General features: G+C 32.7%; 1 protein-coding gene across 2 annotated transcripts; it reads right to left on the bottom strand.

The window, feature by feature from the left end:
* Nucleotides 1–241: 241 nt before the first annotated feature.
* Nucleotides 242–27,897, bottom strand: LOC100917758 (DNA repair protein complementing XP-G cells). Of its 2 annotated transcripts, none has more exons than XM_031958690.1 (15): nucleotides 27,407–27,895; nucleotides 22,988–23,163; nucleotides 22,428–22,543; nucleotides 21,563–21,646; nucleotides 20,012–20,072; nucleotides 17,259–17,402; nucleotides 16,383–16,590; nucleotides 14,753–15,952; nucleotides 13,302–13,555; nucleotides 11,937–12,056; nucleotides 10,402–10,615; nucleotides 9,559–9,703; nucleotides 6,698–6,898; nucleotides 4,944–5,028; nucleotides 242–1,180 (listed from the first exon to the last, which is right to left on the bottom strand). In XM_031958690.1, exons 1-15 carry the CDS (start codon nucleotides 27,492–27,494, stop codon nucleotides 587–589), a joined length of 3,690 nt encoding a protein of 1,229 aa, XP_031814550.1. In that variant the 5' UTR covers nucleotides 27,495–27,895; the 3' UTR covers nucleotides 242–586. The 2 variants fall into 2 exon arrangements, with proteins under 2 accessions (XP_031814550.1, XP_031814551.1); XM_031958691.1 differs by lacking the exon at nucleotides 242–1,180 and adding an exon at nucleotides 2,051–2,984 and having other exon boundaries at nucleotides 27,407–27,897.

The following is a 27,897-nucleotide window of genomic DNA, read 5'->3' as shown; positions in this document are numbered from 1 at the left end:
AGAATGTGAATCCAGGCTAAGGTCTTGTAGTAGCATGGACATCTAAGAATAATGAGATGAATGAAAACATGGAGTGACAATGTCAGGGGAAAAAATTCAGTCACACACACACACACACACACACACACACACACAAAGGCACATTTCCATCAGACCAGAATGAGAGAGAAATGCCATGTAACAAAGCCACAAAAAATTTTAATATCATTAAAAATGTAAAAACAAAACATTAAAACATAAATTAGAGTTTGTTGAATTTTATTTTGTCTCTATAACAAATTCATCATGAAATTTCATTAACCTGATTTCTTTCTTTATAAATACAGATACATGTATCTAAATCCAGACCTGTGATTTCATGGTTAAAAAAATATATATATATATATCCTTCTACCAATGCAGACCAGCAACTATTCCAAAACTCAAATCTTAAATAGTTGCCTGAGGTACCAACAAGTAAGTTGCCTAAAGTCACACAATAGGTATCAGAGGCAGGATTGGAATCCAGGTCATCTTGACTCTGGGGCCAGCCCTTTATCTATTCCCCAATATGGTTTTCACAGCTACAGACAGAAAGATAGGTAAGTTATGTTTTTCTTTTCTTCCCCCTTACATTTCTTTGTTTTCCTTTTCTTTTCTCAAATACAGATTTAGCAGTCACCATAACCATTTGTGTTCCTTTTCCATCTTCATCACTAGAGCTGCTAGTCCCTTCTTCATTCTTCTCAGGATTAGATTGTCTTATTTCCTGAAAACTTGAAGGGACAATATTTGATTGCTTAGTAGGTTTTCCCCTCTTGACCTTTTTTGAAGATGTGCTTTCAGAATCCTCCCCTAAAGATACATCAAATGAGTCTGACAAATAAGCTTCCCCAACAAAGCCCCCTCCACCACATTTATTCTCCAGGCTGGCAGTGGAAAATACTTTTCTTTTTAAATTTTGATGTTTTTCCAATTTACTTTCTATGTTTTTCTTCCCATTTTTGTCCTTTGTTTTTTCAAGCGATTTAAATTCTCCCTCCATGGCAGCAGTAGATGCTTCTATTTCATTAGTTTCTTCTTCCCTTTCTTTCCTGAGCATACATGTCACAGCTCTGTTGAGTCTCTGGCTCTTAATTCCTTTAACATGTTGTTTCTCATGTTGTATCAGCCTAAAGAAAGAATCAATGTGGAGCTGTGTCTAAAAAAAGAAGAAACAAAAAGAAATCAGAGAAGGAAGTGAAATTTATGACTATCTACTCCAAAGAAAGATAATGTGACTACTAGTGAAAGATACCTGATTACTATTTCAGAAAATAATAATTTGTTGCCTCTCAAATGAGTCAATTCTATCATAGGTAGATTCTCTAAAGTAGATCTTGTTTTTTAGGTCTTCCTGATTATCAAAAACAAAAAAACAAACAAAAATAAAAAAAACCCTTACTTTCTAGGTTTTACTGACAGCACCTGCACTGACTGCTAATTAAGACCTTTGTTTATATACACATCACCTACCAGATGTATTCCCATTCACTTTTTCTTTGGATGTCATCTCAAATATTATCCAAGAAGCACATTTTCTAAAAACCAAAGCAGTCCTCCTCTCACAAAGAACATAAAGTTAAATATCTTTTGGGAACACTTTATATTGGTTATATTGTTTCTCTATGAATTTGCTTGATTACTTCTTTAAAAAAAAAATATATATATATATATATATTGCTGTATAGAATAGAGAGAGATAAGGTGAAGAACTTACAGGAATATATGAATTCTTTTTCTGTATTATTTCTGTTTCCCCTATGACCTGTATAATGTGCAGGCCCACATTTACTTGAGCCTTGGCCAGCTATAAACATATTTACTTAACCTGAGCTGATGACATTTATCAATATGTGACATTTATCAATATTTAGTCTATTAGCTGGACTACTATCTACTTGATTAAGCCTGAAGGCCTGATTTTCTGTTTCCTAGAAATCAGATTTCTAGGAAACAGAAACCTTCCATTCCAATCTCCCCAAATAACAACAACCAATTAGATGCCTCTCTCTCCCCTTCTCAATGCTCTCTTGTGATGTAATTTCTTGTATAAAAGCTATGTATCTTTACTACTTCTTTAGCCCTCCTACCGCGAGCTTGCTCTTTCTTATCTCTTGATGGGACAGCTCATCCTCCGGTTTTCAATAAACAACTTTTCTGCCTTCTACTGAATGATCTCTGAGTAGTCATTTTGGGCAAGGGTCTTCTACATCCCTCACATTGCCAACGGACATGGTAGATAGCATACACCTGTAATCCTTGCTACCAGGGAGACTGAGGCCATTCATTGAATTAGTTCAGTTAAGGATTTCTGAACTGCAGTATATTAAGTCAATAGTGTATCTGCATTAAGTCAGTACAAATAAAGTAACTCCCTGGGAAAATAAAAACACCAACTGCTTAAGGAAGGGAGAACCTGCCTAAATAAGAAATAGAGCAGGTCAAAACTTCTGTACAGATTGATGGAAGGATCTGGCCCCTGAATGCCTGCTGCACTTCTGCCCTGGGTGAGGTAGGGAGAACCATTATCAAAACAACAACTGTCTCCAAATTTAGCAAGAATTAGTGAAGTACTAGATGTTATTTCAACTACATTCTATCTCCAGTTATCATATAATCTTCTTGTGAAATACATGTAATCTCCTCTTGAAGATAACATCTAATACAAAGCAAAACCAAGATGGCAGAGTAGAGGAAGCACTACAGCCAAGCTTTCCCAACACGCCAATAAAAACAACTTTAAAATATTACCTTAAATCAAATTCCAGAGTGGGAAAACCAACAAAAAGATGAAGGTGAGACATTTTTCCAGCCCAAGATAACTTAGGTGGTTATAAAGAGAGATCTGTGACACCAGAAGGGAGGATGTCTCAGTGATGGCCACATGAGTTGTGGGCTCTGGAAGCTGCAACAGCAGCATCTTCAGGAGCTCTCAAGCCAGAAACAGTAGAGACATTGGACACCTTGTCAGAAAGAGATTACAGGAGGCCTTGAGTAGACACTTGGCATAGGACTGTGTCTATTTGACAACTTCATTGCCCATGTGCTCAAGTAAATATGAGCCTGTACATATTATACAGGTCATAGGGGAAACACAGAAATAATACAGAAAAATAATTCATATATTCCTGTAAGTTCACCTTATCTCTCCTTCCAATGCAGAGAGAAGTACTTTTGATCATAAAAAACCAAAGGCTCTTCCTGGGAATGGATCAGAGTGCAAACCTGGAGAGCAGTAACCCCTATAATAATAAATTCATTGGAAACTAAATCTAATCCTAGAGAATGAGTGGTTCAAAGATATTTTAGAAAAAAGAAATTGAACAAGTCATAAATGAGCTCCCTAAGGAAAAAAAACCCAGAACCACATAAATTCACAAGAAAATTCTAGCAACAATAATAATGTAACAATGGTCAACTGTGAAAGACTTAGCTACTCTGATCAAGACATTGATCCAAGACAATTTCAAAGGATTCATCAAGAAAAACAACCTTCAAAAAAAAATGATAAATTGAATGCAAAACTCCCGTTCTCTATATTTACCTTGTTTTTTTTTCTTTTGTTTTTTTTGTTGTTTTGTTTTTTTTTGGCAACTTGACTAATATGGAAATGTTTTGTAAGAATTTGAATTTTCAATGTATGGGGGGAAGGGTGGGAGAGGAGAAAATTTGGAATCCACAATTTTAAAAAATGAATGTTAAAAATAACTGGTTTAAAAAAAAAAAAGCAAAAATTATAGAAAATAACATCTATTTGAATCAAGTCACAATTATGGATTGATTTTAAGCACAGTAAAATTACAAAGTCTCATAAAGAAAGCTTCATTTTTAATAAATAGCTCTTATAAAGTAGATTCATAAGACATCTATATGGGATAATGTCAGGGACGATGATAAGAACCCCCTTCTCTACACAAATTTCCTCTTCTCTCGACCTAAATTTGCTCATTTTTAGATCAGAATTCGGAACCAGAAAATCATGAGAATATATTTAAGTTATAAATCTTATGTTATTATGGATATAAACTCAATGGCTGAATAAGTTATGGTATATGAATGTTATGGAATATTATTGTTCTGCAAGAAACAATTAGCAGGATGATTTTAGAAAGGCCTGAAGAGACTTACATGAACTGATGCTAAATACAAAAGAACACTGTACACACCAACAAGATTATGTGATGACCAACTATGATGGATTTGGCTCTTTTCAGGCAATTCAGGCCAATTCCAAAAGATTTGTATTGGAGACAGCAATCTTCACCCAGAGGATTATGGGGACTGAACATGGATCATAACATAGTATTTTCATCTTTGTTGTTGTTATTGTTGTTTGGTTTGCTTGTTTTTTTCTCTCATAGTTTTCCTTTTGGATCTGATTTTTCTTGTGTAGCATGATAAATGTGGAAATATGTTTAGAAGAATTGCACATGTTTAACCTATATTGAATTACTTGATATCTAGGGAAGTGGGGAGGTGGGGAGGGAGAGAGAAAAATATGGAACACAAGGTTTTGCAATGGTGAATGTTGAAAATTATCTTTGCATGTATTTTGAAAAATAAAAAAAAATAAATCCCTGCCAAGCCACAAACTTAGAAAACTACCAAAAAAAAAAAAAAAACTCATATGTTAAACTCTATCTTTATTCATTTTTTTTATACATGGCCTGAATTTTAACACTGAAAGATTAAATGATTTGTCTAAGATCATTTATAATGTATCAGAAGCAGGAAAGTCTTCCTGGTTCCAAGTCCAGTTCTCTATCTCTTATGCCACATTGTCTCAAGTAGTCAATGAAATAATGTAGAATAGTAAAGTGATATTTTTATCAATTTAAAAATTAAATTAAATTTCTTTAGGACTGATTTGATCTTTCTACTCATAGTTACAAACCAGTAAAATAGTCCATTATAATCATTACCTGGTGTGTATTCAGCTGTTTTAGTACAGGTAACAAAGATTCATCTGTCTTTGTTTTGTTCCAGCCAAAATAACGCTGACAAAACATGCAGACTGTTAAGGCTTAAAATTGCTTTAAAGAAATTTTTTTTTACCCCAAAGTGATCAAGAGGAACTTCTACAAGATAAAATCACAATTATACTCTAAATATTAAATTTAAACTATTAAAAACTAAAATCACAATTACATTTTAAAATCCATAGCTTACAAAACTACAATAATAAGCTCAAGAAATAAATAAGCCAATATATAAGCCAAGTATGATGCAAAATATAAGTAGTTGGTATCATTTTCTAGTTAATATCCTTTCAGATAAAACAGATCTAATTGAAAATACTATATCAAAATACAGATTTTCCATTAAAGAAAAGCAAAAAAACAAACAAACAAAAAAACAATGCTCTGAAAGGAATGAAGGACTCATACCAATCTTTCTGTAGGTATTAAAAAATCAAGGGTTGACAACAAGCTTCCTTTGAATTTCCAGTTGTCTCCTTGAGGAATGCTTCCTTTAACTCTGCCCAAGCAAGCTTTACAAATACAAACAATATACTAGGGAAACAAATTGTGGCATTTTTTATGGCTTATACAATTCTGATTTAATAAAATGAATAATGACCATATTCTTTTTAACTGATAATTAAATGAATACTATAACTTTTCCTTATAATTGTTTACATATTAAACTGAGTCAATACCCATCAGCCTATATGCTGGGTTGACAATGACAATTCAATAAACATGGCACAGATATCCATGTTTAGTTATAAACATGTAGTTATCCATAAATATTTTTTAAGCCTTTTCTCTGTAGGTAGCTAACTCAACAACACTTAAGGCATTAGTTATGAAGGATAATTTTGACGTATGAACGAACCTACACAGTAGTCGGGTTCATAATCAAAGATCTTGGGTTCAAATTCTAGCTCTCGTATTTAAACCTGAGTATGAACCTTGAGGTTCAAAATTTAAAATAACTCTAAAAAGAAAAAATAAATGACTAAGGCATATATTCTGTTGCAAGGATTAAAATGTATTTAAAACATATATTTGGAGCTGCCTCACAACTAAGAATTCCTCTCTGAAAGAAGATACAGACTGAACTGACCTGAAATAGCCAGAAACAGGGATTCTTAAAGATATACTTTCAGGGTCACTCAAGACTACAACAATAATGGTTTGCTCATCCACTTGTCAATTGATATATCACCTTGAACAGGTGATTTTACTTTCTTCATGTATAAAAAAGAGAAGTGCTTGACCTGGATGACATTCTGAGGATATTTTCAGTTCTATACCAATGACTCTATGAATAATCTCAATGCCTAGTACAAATAAGAAATAAATATGCTAGATGAGTCCAAGACATTTGCTACCATTTTCTTTCTAATAGCATAACAGTCTTGTGAATATGTATATCCCTAATAAATTTATCACTATTCCTTTTCTCAGGGAGGTACATTGGTAGTAATATAAACAAAATTAGCACTATTTTCCATTTTTTTTTAAGAATAAACTGTACTCAGACTAATATTGACATCTGCAATATCACTTCAAAATTTTAATATAGAAGGGACCTACTTTGCAGTAAGATGAGGATCTTAAGTAAAAATTTTTTAAAAAAAACTGATTTAAGTTCACTTTATATGAATTTAAAATATCTAAAAATTTGATGTTTTGTTCTGTTATTTATATTTTAAGTAGCAAAAGGATATTCTCTAATTTTTTCAAGATCTGGTTTTCCCCATAAGAATGCTCCTTTTGAATCATCTACCACAGGTTTCAGGTAAGCTTCCGCAACAGCCGGGTTAGGAAAACCAGGAAAAAGCTGCAACTGTCGCAATTTCTTTTTCACCTTGGTGTCATGGGGATTTGGTCTTATTTTCTTAGTCTTTTGAGCTTCATTCCACCATTCTCTGAAGAATAAAGAAAAACACTATCCATAAAACACTCAATAAATCATAGCATATTTATTTTATTAACATTTTTTATTTTATTTTTCTTTCCAGTTCCAAATTCTCTCATTCCAGCACTCCCCCACTAAGAAGGTAAGAAATAAAATATAATACCCATCATACTCATATATTTCAACATTCATAATATATTTATTCTACCCCACAACACTAAGGGAGAAAAAAAATCAAGAAAACTGTATCTGTAAATAATGCATGTATTGCATCATTTTGCCATCTCAGATTTTATTTATTCTCACTTTGGATAGTGCTTAAAAAGCAAATACATTTCACTCTCTGCAGCAAGGTGAGGATCTAAAATATAAAAGGCACCATTTATCTAGCCTTTCTTTTCCTAAAATAAAAGTGCTTACCTATCAAACCCAACCCAAGACAAGTAGCAATCACAAATTAAAATATTTACTGACTAAAAGGAAAACATAAAATCATCTTTCAATAATTTTGCAAATTATCTCTCCCTGTCAATATCTGCCTTCCTTAGAAACATGACAGTATATGTGATCTGATAACTTCATACACAAATTTCCACTAATGTGCTCTGTGCTTAAGGGATTTTCAATCAGAAATAAGATAATAAGTATTTAAATTTACTAATGAAACTTAACCCACTCACTTATAAAATTTAACCACTAATAAAACATATTAGAGTAGAAATAACAAAGGAAGAAAAAGTGAGTAGAAGCAGCATGGTATAATAAAGAGGGCATGGCCTTGGAGTTTGAGGGTCTGGGCTTGAAGCCTACTAACTGCTACTAACTGCTTCTACTGTCTTATGTACATCATCTTACCCGTTAGGTTTTGTTTTCTCATCAATAAAATTATGGTAGTGGCCTAATGATTTCTAAAGTCCCTTCCAGCTCTAAAGTATATGATACTTTTTTTTTTTAATCTAACTAAGCTAAGGTTGCAATTTACAGTGAGCAATTACTGTCTTTCTTTATAAAAGCAAAACAGAAAATTACACTTCTAAAAATAAGGTTAATGTGTCTTTTAAGGTAAAAATGAATCTAAAGCTATAGAAAAAAAAACATTAATATACATGTTAGACTTTAAAACAGAACCAAAAAAACCTCAAATTCTTTTTACATACAGTCTACTGTTAATAGCAAAATTTTCTCAAGTAATTAAGTCAGAAAATTTGAAAAGTGGTACTGTAAAATTCCTGGGCTTTTGATTCTAGCAGAGTTGAGCTCTAAACAAAAGCCCCACCATGAGAATGAGAGGGAATTTAAGAATAACCCAATTAGCTCCCAACTTAAGCAGGAAAAAAAATTAGCTTAGAGTCAACAACCATCCTGTCAAGATCACATTACAAGATAATTAATCAACCTTTGTTATTTATCTAATGGATTAAAAGTTTCAGAAGAAAAATGGAAAATTAGAATCATAAGACAGAGAAATTTGAACAAATCAGATAGAAACTATATTTAAATTTCTTTAAAAAATTTCTTAAAAGATATTTACTTATTAAGTTAAATGGGATATACAGAAATACACAGTCGATGAGACATTAAATTATATTAATCTACTACGTAGCCTGTCTATAAAATAATAGTAACAAAAAACAACCTTGTGAAAACATTGAAATAAGACACATAATCATCCTCAATTTACAGAATGAGGGATTTAGAGAAATTGTGATCCATTTATAACAAGTTAAGATTTTCAGAACTAGGATTTGATTCTAGACCTTTTGATTCTAAATCCAATGATCTTTATATTACTTTAGATTACACCACACACTGAAGAAAATGAAATTACATTTGGTCATGAAAGTATGTTATAAATATTCAGTAGCAGACCCAAACTGAAAATAAAAACTTCTATGTAGGACACAGAATTCTAAAATTTTAGTCTGGATGAGGTTTTAGAGATTATCTAGAACACTATGACTCTTTAAGTAAATAAAAAAAACCTAAAGTCTATTAGTCAAATATTCCAGGTTCAATATTTATTTCTAATAATCCAAAAAGCTTCATATATTTTGAAGGCTAGGTTCAGGATAAGGTGAGAGTTGATATAAAGTGATATTAATTATGAATCTTTAAAATTAGCTAGGCACAAATAGCTACCTCGTACAAATCTTGAGTCATATATTTTCTTGATTCTGTGTGCTACAAAGACCCTGATATTGCTCCAAAAACTAGAGGCTTATCAGTCTAGGAGACATTAAATTATGCCACTGGAACTTTAGCTTCCCCAAATGATATACAGCAAAATGAATGTAAGGCAACCTGTATGGAGAGAGAAATTTTCTAAGGTATTGTACACCAGATACTAATTTGAACATTATAAAAGACTATAGAGGCCCACCTTCATCCAACTTACTTCTCTCCCTCCCACAAAATGCACCCACAAATGAAGAATGACATAAACAATACCTCTCTGGAACCATTCAAGCAAGGCCACCTCCTTGGGACCATAACTCCAAACAAGGGCACCATCTCTTACCTGGATAACAGTAATCTTTGAAAATTTCATTAAGCAACACTGGTTATGCTTATGTTCTCAATGTTCCCTCTGTCTCTTTTTTAGCTAAAAATCATCAGTAAAAAGGCCTTTTTATGCCATTTTTTTTTAAAGCATAATAAAAAAGGACTCACGAAAATTTTAAGAGAGGCTCCAAGCCACGTCCAGGGAATTCATTGAGAATTTCCATAGCTGTAACACAACCAACACTTGGTATCCCTTCTGTATAATCACTTCCAAGCAAATAGGCCAAATTAATCAGTTTGCTCCGGTCTAATCCTATAGAATAACAGAAATCAATTAACATTTATTCATCATGTACTACTACATAGAAGACACTATGCTAAACACAATCATATTTCTTCAACATATTAATTTACTGTTTTAAAACAGAACTTATTGATCAAATAAGCACTTTAATATTATTTACAAAAAGTTTAACTATAAATTCTTGGTACACCAGCTCCAGAAATACAGGGTTCAGAGGTCTAAGAGAATTAGTATTATTAACCTGTTCACCTAATTCTACTATCTCTGGCTTCCGCCAAGGTCTAACTATGAGTTTTCTAAATATGACTCCCACAATTCCTACTATCTAACTAGTCAATTATTTAAACTGAAATGAGAGCCTGAATATTCTCATTTTCCAATTTTTTCCCTAAATATAGTTCCAAACACTATGATCATGAATGTATGAATTTATGAAAGCTTATACATACAATGCCACCATAAACCCTTGGTCATCACATCAGTCCCTAGAAAGTAAATTACAGTTAAAGCCTGAAGACCTTTTTTAAAAGGCAGTCCTATGTATAACTTTCATCTCTAGGTATTGAACTATAAGTTCTTACAAAGATAAATAAAACATTAATCTCAGCTTTTTAACCTTCTCCAGCAGTGCATTGCAAAGTATTAGTATGAATGCCTAACTAGTATGAACAAACAAATATGTAAACCATAACCCTTCAAGGTCTTACCTAGTTGATTATGAAAGTCTATATACTGGTAATATTCTACAAACTTGTCTTTACTAAAGAAGTTTTTATACACATGTCGTGCTCCAAAAAGCCAAATATCACTATCATCAGTGATTGTTCCAGAAGTCTGATCAGTCAAGTCCAAAATGGCACACTGAGCCTCTGCTTCCATAGGAGCCTCGATGTAAGGAATGCCAAATAATCTTAGAAGTTCCTATTGAGATTAAGAATGCAGTAGAGATTTATTAAAAAGTATTGGTTTGGTTTGTACTCAGGGAAATACAAATTTTAATTTAATGCAGTTTCCCAAACCGTGTCTCCTAATAAATGCTAGAAATCTACACCAATTGCCTCTAAACTTTTTGATTGTACACTTTTGTCATTTAAAAAAAAAAGAGCATGCCCCCCAATATTTATATATTTACAAATAACATACATGTACTACAACACCAATAATAACATTATAAAACTTGATCAATTGTATGCATAGTTGCTTCAGATATTTGGATTCAGGTAGATAATAATCTCCCTTGGGTTCCAAGCCTAAGAGCCAAATAGAAAGCCCTTGGTAGGAGCAGAGAGGGTGAAAAGTGGTGAAAAGGATATTGTAATTGTGTTAAGGACAAGCCCATGTCTGACTTTGGGAGCTGTGAATGGAATAGAAGCAATGAGTTGATCAATATGCCCCCTGGGAGAGTTCTCTTGGGTTCATTCCATGGCCCCCAGTTTAAAAACCACTAATCTATACCTCAATAAGAATTGTGCAAGAAAATGTTATTAGCAATAACTTTGTTTTTTAAAGAAAATGGGAATATTTCAAAAAATGCAATTTGTAAGAGAAATTTTCATAAGCAAATATCAACTCAATTTCTTCTATTGTAATTATTTTAAAACATTTTGAGGGATTTTTATTCAGAAAATATATAGCAGGGATAACAGAACTTTACCTGCCACAATGTTCTCCATTGTGATTTAAGATCATTTCATTTCCATAAGCCCCTGGACCTACATTTCTGGGTTCCACCAACCTACTTAAGCTTTAATGTATACTATAGCCCAAATTTGCTTGGTGTAATGCTAAAACCTAAACCGTTTCTAATCAGTCCCAGACCTCCAGAACATGCCTTATCCCACTATCAACCAAAACACCAATGCCTTACTAGCATGTACACCTAAATAACTGCCTCGCCACTGTTTCAGAAACCTATCCCAGGTTGCCATAGCTTTTCAATTCCTACTAAGGAAATAATCAAATCAATACTGCCACTACTATTGAAAAGGCCATGACAATCCACTGCATTATGGCCCTACTCACCATGCTTGTAACCATATAGAACAAAGATCCTTTCTCGAGTCACTACTTCCCTGTATGTTGTAAAAGTAGAACATAAACTCTTTAAGATCAGGTACTGCCTCACCTTTATATCTCCAATATTTAGCACAATGAATGTAATATAGCAGTGTTAAATAAATACCTACTGTTTGAACTAAAAATATCAGAAGTTAAAGGAAGCTTTACAATAGAATAAACTTACCTGACTTTCCAAGAACATCTGGCCTGTTACAGTTGCAGCAATCCGTTCTTGTTGCTGTTTCTGAGCTTCCAGAGAATTCTGTTCAACTAAAAGATTGTTCTCCAGAGTTTCCAATTCCTCCTGCATATGAATTATATTTTAAGTAACATAAATCTAATTTAACATAACTTGGTGGTACAATACATAGAGTGCTAGACCTGGAATAAGGAAGATAGAGTTCAAATCCAATCTCAATACTTAATAGCTAACTTGAGGTCAATCACTTAACCTGTCTCAGTTTCCTCATCTGCAAATTAGAGATAATAATACCACTTACTCCTAAGGTTGTTGTGAGGATAAAATATTTAAATATTAAATTTAATATTTATTAATATAAAACCTTAGAGCACTAGATAAATTTTAATAATTGTAAAGTGCTTAGCACAATGCCTGACACATAATAAATACTATATAAATGTTATATATATATATATATATATCATATATTATATATATTTTTAAATGAAATTATCCAAAAAATAATTCATTTGGGCTCCTGCTCTACTATAATCAGTATGATTCTATAATGATTACAAGTTCTGTATATTTGGCATCAGAGCTGTGAACTCCAGTTTCTAATTTTACTTGCTTAATCATAAGAAGCTAACTAGAGGGCCCTCTATTCTTGTTCTTCCTTGCCATGGTATCCAAGCTCAGTGTGATAAAGATGACTCTATTTTATGGAAAGTCCTCTAACTTATTTTTATACCTCTGGACCTTTCTTTCTTGCCCAACATGGGCAAGTGACCATCTTATGACTACATAGTCAGTGAAGGTGCCAACCTGTGATTGTCCCTATCCCCTGCTGATATGTCATTTTTGATCCTCAAGATCAAGGTCTATCAACCAAAAAGATTCTGTATTTCATTATGCTTTTGCATATTTGGGCACCAAACTCTAAAAACAAGATCCTAGAAGAAGGGATGGTATCTCAGACCATGAGGAAGATCTGACGTCCATTCATTAGAGGGAGCTGTGGACCCTTGAATAAAGTACCACTGATTTAGAGCTCTGACTCAGTCTATTTTGTTCTAAGTTGGACAATTTAAATCCCCACAATGACTAACATGGTTTTTCACCTTACAAGGAATTCCACATAACTTTAGGAATAAAATCAATATTTCTGGCATAATTTCACTAAATAAAGCACAAGAAAAAGCTGAGCCTATCACTGACACAGTCATTACATTAAATGGAGATAATTAACAAAAAGAAATAAAGAAACACACAAATATCACATTGTATTGTTCCAACAAGTCATTGAAAATCAACTGGTACTTACTTGAAGTTTTTAATAGTAAGGTAAAATACAATTAAACTATTTACCAAGTTAATATCTTGCCATTCATCAATCATTTCATCTGTTCCTTTTTCAATCTCTTCCTTTGGCTGCTTGGCTGACTCCATGCTTTCATAAGAATCTTTTAGGAGGTTTTCAGGGGCCTCAACAGCCTCTTTTCTCTCGGGGTCTACAGTCCCCTCTTCAGTAACTGAGTTTTCTCCATGGTCAGTGAGAGGTCTGAATACTTCGGCCTGAAGTTCATCACAATTACTTTCACTGTCTACTTCAATGAAACTACCTGTTCCAAAATGAGGGGTCATTTTTTGCAGCATTAATAGATGACAAAAGAAATAATTTTAAAAACTACTTGTAAAAGTTTTCCCAAAATATTTTCTTCTTAAATTCTGATACATTTTGATTCATACGGCTATTAATAATTTGCAATTCTTTCAAGAATTGTTTGTTGATACCCTTTAAATACTTATTTAAAAGAAAATGATACTTGCTCTTCCATATTTAAGTTACTTCCCTAAATATCTTGAATGAGACCTTAATCAGAAATATGATGCAAATATTTTTCCCCAACTGACAGCCTTCTTCCTTCATTACCTGTATTGATTTTGTTCACATAAAAGCTCTTCAATTTCATGTAACTGAAATTACCTTTATCATTTGTGATCAACTCTATCTCTTGTTTGATTAAGAACTTACCTCTTTGGCACTACTAGATAAAGTTCTTTTCCAATTTTTTTTTTTTTAATAAAGTGACCATAAAAATTCAAAGCACAAATCCATCAATAAAAGCAATGAAATTCAATAGTAAAAGTTTAATCAGAAAGCATTAAATTTAAGAAATGAATACTAATTTCTCTCATACTAATAGAAAAGACTTTGTAAATTTGTCTGTTTTCAAATTGGGATCAAATATTTTAGGTAAGCATTTAAAAATTAATTCATCTAATTTTCAAATATTAATTTTAGTACTATATAGATATAAAAATTAAGTCAACCAATACTCTATTTTTTTTGAAAATTCCATTCTGAAAAGAAAACTCAGTTGCAATTTAATTTTCCAGAGTTCTATTATTCCCCTTCACACAAGCTTGTTAGTTATTCCCCAAGTTTTGTATCCTCCATGCCTCTATTTCTTAGAACTGATTCCTTCAAAGCCCAACTCAGGCACCTTCTCTACAACAAGCTTTTCTGGATCCCTTTAGTCCTTAGCACAGTATCTAACATAGCAAGCACTTAATAAATGCCTTTTGCCTACCTGTTGCCTTTTCTTTCTCTTAAGTTACTTTCTATTTACTTATTTTTATACATGTCATATCCCCAGAGTCTAGAACATTGGTAATAAGTTTCCTGAACTGAATTAATATTATCAAGAGATATGGACAACATGTTGAAATAAACATAATTATAAGATGTTTATTTCAACATGTTTTCAAACTCCCTATTAAGAACTACTAAGGTCAAAGAAAATGAAAGTACCTACCATCAGATTCGCTTTCTTCTTCTGAGTCCATTTCTGTTAATTCCACAATCTCCGATGTTACTGATATTAACTCTTGACCTAAAGATTCATTCTTTTTACCATCTTGTACAAGTTTCTGTGAATCCTCATTTTCAGGAGGCTTGCAATTTGCTACAGTGTTTTCTGAAGCAAGAAGATGACTTCCTGTCATTGAAAGGGCATTTACTAATTGTAAATTATTTACTTCAAGTAAAGAGTTAGTTTCAGTTTCTAAACACTGTTTTTTTTTATATTGTATCTCATTATTTGAAACAGGCAAAACAGAGGAATCACTCTTAGTTGGGGATATGAAAATATCTTTTTCTAATTCAGGAATCTCAGGGTTTTCTTTATCTTCAGATACAAAAGCTGTACTTGTCAACTTAGTTGTCATTTTGAAATCTTTTCTATCCTCAACCCCAGATTCAACAATATCTACATTAACTGTGCTCTTAGAATGACTTGTAAATATTAATTCTTTTTTATCTTTACAAGTAGATTTAACACTTGGTCCAAAGACTGCATTTGCTGAGTGAATTACTGGTGCTATGTCTTCCATAACAATAGATTCATCCTTTTCTAAAAAGACATTATTATCCTTTTCTAAAAGGATATTATTTGATGAATGAATTGCAGTTACAGATTTGTGTTCATTCTTAATGTTGCAATCATCTCCTTGTTCAAATATTGTATTTTCTGAATGAGACATTGTTGCAAACTGTATTCCTTTGCTTTCTCTAACTTTAAGGAATTCATCTTTTTCTTCTGATCTTTTTGGAAGAATCTCTTTAATCTCTAACACTCCATTCTGAGAGTTTTTCCTATCATTTGCTTTCACATCTTCATCATCATCGAGAACTCCTTGAATTGCTAGCAAAGATCTAGGTGATACAGAGCCTTCATCTACTGATGCAGAAGAATATGCTTTTTTCACACTGAATTGCTTTGTATTTTCATTCTCTACCTCTTCTTCTGAGCTACTTTCCATCATGGCAACCTGGATAGCTAATAGAGTCCTTGGAGAAGGAGGAGCTGCTGCATCAGTATTAGCATCTTTCTCTGTCTTCAGCTTCTCAAATGATGAGGATGATTTTGCATCAAAAGAATGTGGGCTACACATTTTACTAGAAGAAGGAAGAACTGATTTAGTATCCATTTCTTCAGCTTTCTCAGCTTGACTGCCTTAAAAAAAAATTAAAAAGATTTTAATATGTACTGTCACAATATGACAACACAATTTAATATAATGAATAAAAAACAGGAGTTTTTGTTCATGAAAACAGCAATGAACATGTGAATTCCATCTTCAATGACTTCAAAGGAGACTAAAGTAAGAAAAGTAGTAGCTAACTCTTAAATACACTTTTTAATCTTAACTAATGAGCCTACTCAGTCTTCTTCCTAGCTTAAGTTATATATATGTCTACTAAATGAAATCCATTAACAATTTTACTAATTGTAAATAATTTACTAATCATGCTAATATATAAAAATATATTAAGTTCATCAATTATGCCCTCTTGGACTGAAATCTACAGAATTCACAGATGAAGGCCAGATTTTGTTGTTACAATTTTAGTTTGCCATCAAATTAAGGACTTATGACTGTTACCTTTTATCAAGATGTAATGAGAAGTATCTTCAGAAATTACTTTCCTTGACTCTACTACCTTCATAAATCCACCTTCATTTTCATATTGTTTTTGAATCTCTCCTGAATGCTGCTGATTCATCTCTTTTTGTACACTTTCTATATGTCGGTTCAAGTTGTTTTTTTTAAGCAAGCCCTTGAGTTGATATGCTGAAAAGTCATTGGATTCCTTAAAGCAAAATAAATAATTTAAATTAGAATAATATGACTCTATTTTCCCAAAAATCTAAAAAGTGATTTCTTATCATAAGTTATATTGTTCTATTGATGGTGCTATTTCACTAAATTAATCAAATGTGGAATTAAAAACAAGTAAGTAGAATAATGACTCTCTGTGCCACACTACCCAGCTGAGTTTGGGCAAGTCCAAAACTCAGAGCCTCAGTTAATCATTTGTGAAAAGAAGGAATAGGCCTAAATTACTTCAAATGATTTTACACCAAATCTATAATCCTATAACTCCATGAAAGAAGATAAAATTTATTTTTAAAACATATTAAAATAGTAGAAATTGGACAAAGAGAATTCAAGGAGGATTCATGATCTTATGAGCATTATTTGAAAACTTCTGGTGAGAGTTAATTCATGGCAGCATATTCAACTTCAGGAAAAATCTAAATGTTTGGAAGGTTTCCTTATGTTAAACTGTCCTTTAAAAGATTTTCCTTTATGAAACAGAGAAGTTCTATATGTAATGCTTCATAAGTAATGTCAATTCATTTTTCTGTGATTCTGAGTAATAGTAGTACAGATGGGAATTTTCAGATATGAGATATTTAGTTTTCTTTTAGGATAATTATAAAATTATTCAAAGAATGAATATACTATGCATTTTACCTCAGGCATTGCTTCAAACAATGTTCTTCTTCGCTTAGTAAATTCCTTCATATCAGTTAAGATTTCGTGCTTTATTTCTGGTGGTAGACAGCTGAAGTCTTCAGATTCAATGTCTATAGCATGAGGATTATGAAAGAACTCTTCCTATATGTATTAAAATATAATATTGTGAAATTAAGTATCTACAAAACAGTGTCTATTATTTACAAAGCAATTTTCTTAATATGCAAGAGTAACATAAAACTAAGTTAGATTGAGAACTTTCTTTTGCTCTCAAAATAGAATTGTACTGAAGGGAAAGAGGCATACATACACATTATAAATAAAAAGATACGTGATTATATTTGTGTAGATAGATGTACATGCTCTATATGTGTCTGTAAATATAAAATATACTGAGACTGGAATTTGACAAGAATGATCCAAAACAATAGCTTCATCAGTGGGGAATTCTCAGCACAGAAATTTTCTCTACCAAAAGAACTAAGCCACTTATATTTTACAGTCTTAAAGATATGCACAATTTTCTAAGAAAAAACTTGCCCATTGCCATGTGACAAAAAGTAACATAACAATCTGAACTCAAGTCTTTGTATCATGTCATTACCAGGTCTTTGTATCATGACACAAAATAGACCCATTTTGAACTTTCAAAAGCAGTTAAAAATTTTGCAGCAAATTATTTTCAAGAAATGTAAATATAAAATAAATAATACCACGTACATTTATTATGTCTCCTGATATTTATAATGATGATCATCAACCTTTTAATTTTAGTTTTGCCTTTACCTTGCTCTCTGCTCTCTACAAGAAAGTAAAAATTGCTTTCTAAAAAAAAAAGGCATTGCTTATAACAATGCTTCTATGAAAAAATATTTTTTCTGTACTACATGGTAAAGCTGCAAATGTCCATGGCTATGTCTAAATTAATACTCAAGAACATGAGATGAAATTATAATAATTTTTAGAAATAAGTGCTTTATTTGCTTTTTAAATTACTTCATTCACATTCACTTCTGCATAATTTCATAACTGTTCACATTCCACATGGAAAGTAAAAAAAGTAGTCTAGTTTCACATTCCACATGGAAAGTAAAAAAAGTAGTCTAGTTTCATGTAACTCTTTACATGAAAAAAAAAGTAAAAAAATTCCTGAGATCAAGAAAAAAAATTAAGGTCATCCCAATAGTTTTGTCACTTTTTTTTTTAATTAAACCTTTTTTATTTTCAAAACATATGCATGGATGTTTTGTCACTTCTAAAGAAAAGACTACACAGATATATGAGGATAATACTGACTCAAGGGATAAGTTTAATTTTTAGTACAATCTTTGGAATAAGGAAGAAAAAAAATCACAAAGTCAAAACAAACTACCATTAATTATGATAAATTCTTATATTTCCTTAGATATAAAAGATAGACTTGGATCCCTATTATTATGCTGGGACCCCCCCCCCAATTCTGGAATTCTGGCTGTAGAAGTATAGAGGAAAAAATAGCACCTACCAAAAAAAATAACTGAAAAAATTTCAAACTGAAATTCTTTAGCATTTTCAAAATATAGACATATATATTATTGGTAGGAACTAAATTCCATTGTTGTGGAATTGAATCACTTTTTATTTCAGTGATAAAGCTTTCAAATAAAGAAACAACTTCTAATGCAAGTTGGCAGCTTATCTCCAATATACAATCTCAAAGAATTGCCTAAAATGTGAGAAGCTATTACTTGCTCATGATCACAAAGTCACTTACGGTCTTTCCTGTTCCAAGGCTGACTCTATTACTAAGCATCCACTAAGGCATATTAATTTTAGTCAAATAAGAAAATGTTTTTAAATTAATATTTAAGCACTTCCTAACTCTGAGAAATTAATAATAATGTTTTTACTCATCTTTATCTCATTTTATAAGAAATATTTTGATGGAACTTTGATCCCACTAATGGAAATATTCCTCCAACAATCAGATTGCAACCTAACAAAAACTACTCCTATGCAACCCTTGTCCATGTCCTCCAATAAATCCTTGAAAAGCTATCCCCTCAATGTCCTAGGGACTCGTTTTAGATCTCAATAGGACATGGATACCAAGAGAGCATATAAATAAATTTTCTTACTATCTCACAATATAAATAAGCCACATTCTCTGATCATATCACTCTCAATTTTTAAAAGTTTTCTTATGAGAAACAAAAATATAAATATGCCCAAAATGAACTGCCATACAGTAAGTTATGCATGTTATACATACCTTCCCTACTAGTCAGGCTTCTCAAAAACTTTGCCAGAGGAGCACCAACTCTCATAAGTCCCAAAAAGCAGGAAATGGACTTAATGTCCATGTGTGTTTGTGTGTTTGTGGTCCAAGAAAAAGACTTAAGTGAATACAAATAAAGTTGGCTCCCAAAAGATGATTTTTTTTTTCAGTCACAGAAGTTAAAGAAAAATCACTTATAGAAAACAGAGTGGTTATAACCTATATGAAGTGATAAAATCACTAATAAAATCAGAAGTTCTTGAATCACAAATAGAAACAATTGGACTACCAAAGAATAGTAATATTTCTGCTTAATAAATTTAAAAGTTCTACTGTATATAATCCATTTATTGGATTATATTGTTCTACATAAAAAAGAGAAAGGATTTGTTTTTATTTTTAAAAACATTTTTACAAATACATGCTATATATGTTGATTATTTTCCCATTCCAGGAAAAATATTTCTAGCTTTTGAAAGATATTTTTGATTACCTGTAATGCTTGTTTTTGACTCATTCTTATTTGCCATTCCTTTTCATCTTCCTCTTCTGAACTAAAATTTGAAGTAAGGATTGAAATTTTTGCATATTTTAAAATATTTTTCTATAAGCACACGCTAAGTTAACTATAGTTCCAGTTAAATACTTTTGAGTAATGATATACATAATACAGTACAACATAATGTGGTGTGGACAATACATGATTCATGCCCTCAAAGACTTTATAATCTATCTGGAAGACATAGAATATAAAAAGTTAGAAATCCAAAAGCTAAGAAACAATGCAAGAAACATAGATGTCAAGACCATGTATTATAAATGAGTGATGGTATAATGCTATAGATAATAAAGGAAGGAGAGAAAAGTTTTGTGGAATTAAGTGAGGTTCAAACTGGACTTTGAAAAGTGGGTAATATGTGAGACCACAAGTATATTTACCAATAGTGCCAAATAATGTTGGAAAAATAGTTTACAGTCTGAGATCAGACTGCAGAAATCCATGAATATCAGGGTAAAGAGCTTTAATTGTTTGACAATGGGGGTCCATTTAAGGTTTTTGAACAAGTAAAGTGTGTGACACCATGAAAATGGTGACAAAGAAAAATTAATCTCACAGGGGTAAGATTTCATAAAAGGAAGAACCATTATTGAAAAAGTCAAAGTCTGAGGTTAGGTGAGTCTGTATTTAAGATATGACAATGGTAAATAAAAAAAAGATATGGACTCAGAAGACACTATTAAAGAATTGACAGAATTGAACGATTATTGGGAAGAAGAGGAAGAGAGAAAAGTAGTCAAAATAACTTTTAAGTTTTGAAATAATTCTAATGTGATGACAGAAATGAGGACTTTTAGCAGTGACAAGGTCTGAAATACTGCAGAACAATTAAAATTCTTACATGCTAAATATGATATTTTGTTTTCTCAGCACAAGATATAAAATGATTAGACAGTTGCAGATTTTGCTACAGTTTGCTATGCTATAAAATCAAATCTTTTCACTTACTATGCACTCATTACATGTTAATTATTTAGGGGGTTTAATCCTATTCCAAATAAGCCCTCTAACAAATACACACAGTCTGAAAATTTCATAAAATTTGGAAACTGTTGAAAAATGAAGTAAATTCAATCACAATTCTATTCTATTGAGGTTCAAATTACAAGACAGCAATCCACTTTGTGAGAAGACTTTTTAATTATAAGTATGACCTTTTGAACACCAGTCACAAAAATTAAATATTCTCCAATCAAAGCTTAAGGAAAATTTTAAAATCAAATTGCAAGTTCTAACTACACACACTTTGATTACCAAGGCAAAAAAAAAAAAAAAAAAAAAAAAAAGTCTTCCACTAAGAAAACAAATAATGCATTACAAATCACAAGAGAAAAATTCCTAAATGAGTCACTTTATAAATGTAGTTCTAAAAAGAGCTGGTAATTCCTATCTGGCTTTGTCTATGTTAGAGAGTAAGGTTTACACCTGTTAAGATTGCAGCATTAGTTAAAGCTATTTTTTAAAGTTTAAAAAAAAAAAGCTTACCTATTTTTTTCCTCCTCTTGTAATGAAGGCAATACATACATGTCATCTCTTTGAACCTGAGTAAGACTAGGAAGTACTTCATCTCTTAAAGAAAATATTTTAAAAGAGATAAAAAAATCAGAACCTCAAATTCAAAAACCTCACCCTTCCAACCAGCTATACCTTTACTTTCACATCCCTTGAAGAGATAAAAAAAACAACATATTTCTCCCATAAATGACCTAATCTTCTACAGCTATTTATGAAACAAAAGTCTACTTGTTCTTTAAAATTATATTCCAAGAAGTTTCCTCTTCTGCTATTGCTTCTGAGGAACAGAAAGAGGAAAAGTGATACAACGTAAGGAAGACAGCATCCTTGCATTCCTATCTTTTTGCATTTCTTTTTGCTTATATCTGTATTCCCAGCAATAAGCATAGTATCAGGCACATAGTAAATGTTAAATAAGTGTTTGTTTCCTTCATTCCTTATCATCTATCACCCCAGAAAGTCCACGGATCCTCAAAATAGGAAATTTTTCACATAACCAATAATGTGATTTTAAATGTTATATTAAATGTGCTCTAAATAATTTCATTGGATCCCTAAAAACAAACTTTAAACAGACACAATAATTATTTTTACCTCCCTCTGACATGAGGAAACAGCCTCGAAGAGACTAAAGTGACTTGCAGAATGGAGACCCTAAAACCCAGGGGTTTTTTTTTAACTTATCACACAATACTACTCCCACTATATAGTATGCTGTTTTGCACATAGATTTCTGTCCGATACAAATTGGGAGATGTAGTAAAGTTAAGTTAAACCTAGTCTAACTAGTTAAACAATGATTGTTACCCGATTTCAAATACATCAAAGATCTTACCTTTTGCCTCTCAAAGCAGTTTTGATAGCTTGTCTTTTTAAGAATGTTTTCAAAAGTTTTTCTGTAGTTTTCTTGGAGTCGGTGGATGCCAAATCTTTCCTTTGTCTTCTCTTAGCCTACAAAAAGATAGAATTTTATGGCAAAGAAAAAAATTGGCTCTAAAATGTCTCCAATGTCATTCTGTAAAATAGAAAAGAAAAAATTATTTATCATTGGTTTTGGTTGCTTTGTTTTTTAATCACACCTCTCTGTTTTTCTTCACCACTGCCAATCATTTTCACTGACTTCAAAAGAAGTAAGGAATAGGGCAAGAAGAAGAGAGGGGGAATAGTTAGTGAAGTTGATGGTAGGAAGAGTGAATTCAGAAAAAAATAAAGCAATGGGAGAAATAGATATAGATCTGTGATCAGAAAAAGGAATTTTAGAATTTACCATCTTAAACCTTAATATTAGGTAATAATAAAACCTAGAGATGTGGCGACCCTTGAATAGTTATGATAGAATGAAAAATGGAGGCCATGAGAGTTAAAGAAGTTGAGAATAAAAGAAATTGCACATACCAAGGTCTGTTTCTTCAACAGTGGTGCTTCTCCATCAAAAACAAAAATTGGACGAATTCTGAAAAACAATAGCTTGCAAAGTCGATGAAACAAAGTGAGAAGATGGGCATTTTGAACTGAGTTTCCATGTCTGTCTCTGACTCCTTTAAGTGCCTGATTCAACCAAATGCTAATATCTGTAAGAATCATTAATGGGAAAAACTTTTGGAATTTTGAAACATATACTTAACATTCAAGGGAAATCAACTACAATCTGAACATTTATTCATAATCATTTTAAATACAAAATCTTTTAATTCTGCTTAGCCTTTTGCTACCATACACCAATTTTTTTTTAATCCTTCATGAAACCAGAACCCAAAAACCTAATTTTAATCAATTAAATTATATTTTATAGGATAATGTTTTAAAACTTAATTTGTTTGTGTTCTGGTAAACAAATTAAAATACACTTTATTACAAAAGCAACAAATATTTTGTCATTTTAAAAGCACATCAGTGACATCACGAATTGGATTTAAGTGAGATAGAATTGACGAAAATCATAGGCTTCACTTGCTCTTCTAGTCAACAAAATTCAGTGGAAGGACAAAAGTGAAGATCCCTGGAAATGGCCCAGAATAGATGACCTTGACACCTTCAAAGTCTAACCAAACTCTAAGCTCTCTAAAGAACCTGTTTCAGGAACCTTCATGGCCATTGGAAAAACTGTTCTCGTTCACATATTCTACCAGGAAAAGTCTTCACATGTTTGGAGTAGACATTCTCCTAACTCACAGACATGGTCCAAAGTCTGTTGGTTACTTTCAACCTGATTTAGCCTTTGCTACAGCTTCTTATAACCACAGGTGGGAGTTGGATGATAGATGAATAGCAAAGGTGGATGAAGAGCCCTGAAAAAGGCTCAGCAAACCCTTACATCAAAGGTACTACTATAACTCCCAGATGTATAGGAAAAGAAGAAGAGTTGCACTAGTACCGAAGCTAGATAAAACCAACATTTACTATGTAACTCACATAGTGATAATTTGTAGGACTCTAAGTAACTTTATGTTCACTATCTGACCTCTGAAAATCTAGTTCAGTCTATTCTAATAATTCATTAATTTGATAATGCTATATAAAAAAGGAACTTAGACAAATTACTGTTGAAGAAATAAGTAGTGGAGAAAAGGACTGAACCTATAATTTCATTAATATGCAGGTCAGCATCTTTTCAGCATCTCAGAAAATAGCTCAATAAACTAAAAAGTCAAGTGATTTGTCCAGCATCTCATAGACAGTATGTGTCAAAGACTAATCCATGTTGTTCTGGTTCTCAAGCCCGTTCACAAAATGCTGCACTACAACATGTCAACTAAATTCAATAAAAGTAACAAAAAAAGTTATTAAGACTCAGAATAAAAAGGGACATTAAAGTTTACCTGATCTAACTCCTTTCACTTTATTAAGGCAAATGAAGCACAGAATGACTTGTACCTAAATTCTCACAGGTAACACTCAATAAATACAAACCACATCAATTTTAAACTTTACAACTTACTTCACTGTGGAAGAAAGCATAACTAGGGAAGGGATGGGGAAGATCCATAAAATTAAATGAGCTGAAAGATTTTGAGCTAGCAAATGTTTCTAATTATACCAAGACTTTAAAAATGCAAAACTTCTATTTGAGGCTGGAAAAAGTATGTTTGTAGCAAATTAATGTAATCAGTCTGGGTTTTATAAGATGTGAAATTCTAAAGAGAAAGCAAAGAAATATACATTAAAAATTTTTTTTTTTTTGCTAAGGCAATTGAGGTTAAGTGACTTGTCCAAGGTCAAACAGTTAGGAACTATTAAGTGTCTGAGGTTGGATTTGAACTCGGGGCCAGTTCTCTATCCACAGAGCCATCTAACTGCTCTAAAAACTAGATGTTTTTAATTCTACAACCAGATGGCTACAAGAATTGAACAAGTGAAACTTATAGAGTATCCTAATGCCTTAAAAACCAGTTTCCTCACAATACAACTGTGAGGTAGATGCTACAAATATCCATTCATAAAACAACAAACAAACCTAGAGATATTAAATGACTTGTCCAGAACATAGAACACTGATAATAAAAGTGAAATCCAAATCCAATACCTTTACTATTGTCACAATGTCTCAGTAGAGTTTTAAAAATACACGTACATATACACGTCATCTGAAAGTGAATTAAATCACAAAATCTGAGAATGCCTCAGAATTCATCTTGTCCCACTTGTGCTTTTACAAAAATTACCCCTACAACTACTCTATCAAATGGTTCATCCAGTTGGTACAGGAAGACATTCAGTACAAAAGAAGCCATTACATCTTAGGATCATTCTTGAATAATTCCTATTAGAGTAATACTAAGTTTAAACCTGCCTCTATGCAACTTTCATCCAATCCTCCTGGTTTTTTAAATTGACAAATTTGGTAAAATTGGCTATCCTTTCACAAAGGAAGCCCTAAGCAATTCGATGATCAATAACTTGACTATGCTAGTTTTATTCTTAATCTGACAATTTGTTTTTCAGGCAATCAGAACGTGTTCTTTATGTTTCCATTGTTACATACTGACTTGTCCTAGTGAACTAAAATGAAAGATGAACATTCCTAAAAAGTCCATTTTTTTGAGTGGCAATAAAGATTTGCCATTTTTCGCTTTTAAGGAATTTTCCCACTTTTAATCTGCGGTGCTAAACAAAATCCACCAGAAGTGACAACAGCACTCACATTTCAGCCTTCTCAATCTTAGCATCAGTGCCCTATTATTTCTTCCTCTCCCACTATTTTTTGGAGAGAAAGTAGTGGCTGTAAAGCAATTAAGTCCCGAGTTCAAATCCTCCCTTTGACATGTCAGACAGTTACTTTAACCTCCATGCCCCTCATTTCTTCATCTTTAAAATGTGGGAGTTCCAAATAATTTGACTCCTGATATCCCTTGCTATGTTGTAATGCTCCTATGATTCAGTAGAGATGAGTTGAACAAATTTAGAATTATCTAAGATATTGGTGCGGTGAAAATTCTATCCCTATATTTATTTTAGGAATGAAATTTAAAACCAGCTTAATAATTAATAATTTAAAACCAGCTTTCTTCCACTTTTTTCTATATAACCAGGACAAGACGCTTAACTTCTCTGCGTCTCTAATAAACTGAAGATATGAATTCGATGACGTTCCATTTCAGCTCTAGATCCACGACTCTTACAAATGGAAAGCAGCACTCTGTTATCAGGATGTAAAGAATAATTATAATCCTAAAAAGTCACAAATACCATCCATCATTCATCATTGGTCCAAAAGATAAAAATCAATCAACATTTATTAAGTATCCATTATAGGATGATTGTTGGAGGGGACATGGGAAAACTGGGACATTGATGCATTGTTGGTGGAGTTGTGAATGAATCCAACCATTTTGGAGAGTAGTTTGGAACTATGCTCAAAAAGTTATCAAACTGTGCATACCCTTTGATCCAGCAGTGTTACTATTGGGCTTATATCCCAAAAAGATTATAAAGAAGGCAAAGGGACCTGTATGTGCACGAATGTTTGTGGCAGCCCTTTTTGTAGTGGCTAGAAACTGGAAACTGAGTAGATGCCCATCAATTGGAGAATGGCTGAATAAATTGTGGTATATGAATATTATGGAATATTACTGTTCTGTAAGAAATGACCAACAGGATGATTTCAGAAAGGCCTGGAGAGACTTACATGAACTGATGCTGAGTGAAATGAGCAGGACCAGGAGATCAGTATATACTTCAACAATAATACTATGTGATGACCAGTTCTGATGGACCTGGCCATCCTCAGCAATGAGATCAACCAAATCATTTCTAATGGAGCAGTAATGAACTGAACCAGCTACGCCCAGAAAAAGAACTCTGGGAGATGACTAAGAACCATTACATTGAATTCCCAATCCCTATATTTATGCCCACCTGCATTTTTGATTTCCTTCACAAGCTAATTGTACCATATTTCAGAGTCTGATTCTTTTTGTACAGCAAAATAACGTTTTGGTCATGTATACTTATTGTGTATCTAAGTTATATTTTAATATATTTAACATCTACCGGTCATCCTGCCATCTAGGGGAGGGGGTGGGGGGGTAAGAGGTGAAAAATTGGAACAGGAGGTTTAGCAATTGTTAATGCTGTAAAGTTACCCATACATATAACCTGTAAATAAAAGGCTATTAAATTTAAAAAAAAAAAAAAAAAAGTATCCATTATAGGCCAGTAGTAGGGATACAAAGTAGGGATACAGCTAAATCAGGATAGAAAAAACACAATGGTAGGATTTAAGGCTGGAAAAAGATCTAATTTAAAGTTCTTTTTTTATAAATTATGCAGAACATTCCCTGCCTCACAAAAGCACGATGATCATTTTAAGGATACCGACAGCAAGAATTTTTCCCTCCAGTGTTTCTGGATTTATCTGTCTTCCCGAGCACTCGAGCAGTTTCCAAAGTCCCTGGACTCCCATCGCGCCGTTGTTTTCTCAGACCACCGTAACGGAGCCCGCCCTGTGGGAAGCAATCTACAGGTCTGTTTGCCCGGGATGACAGAGAAGCAGACGTTTATAGCTCCTTCCTAGCAGATGAATTCGCTTTTAAGGCCGCGGACTCCTGAAGCAGGAAGGAGACAGGAAGAACGCCGTGGCCAGCCGAGACTAACTTCCAAACCCATCCCTAACCGCGAAGTTCACAATTCACAAAAAAAGAGAGAGAAATCCTCAGGCCTAAGAAAGGGAACGACTGCTTCCTAGGAGCAAACAAGAGCGAGTCGTAATCGCCCCTCATTCTTCCCCGAGTTAGTTGAGGGTTGAGAAGGACGCAGCGACCACCAGGTGTCCCCAGGCGGCCGTCAGAGACTCAATCCGCCGACCG

This window comes from Sarcophilus harrisii, chromosome 3 (genome assembly GCF_902635505.1).
Source record: "Sarcophilus harrisii chromosome 3, mSarHar1.11, whole genome shotgun sequence".
Classification (NCBI taxonomy): domain Eukaryota; kingdom Metazoa; phylum Chordata; class Mammalia; order Dasyuromorphia; family Dasyuridae; genus Sarcophilus; species Sarcophilus harrisii.
Note: the sequence above shows the minus strand (reverse complement) of the source record. Positions and strands in the feature narration are given on the sequence as shown.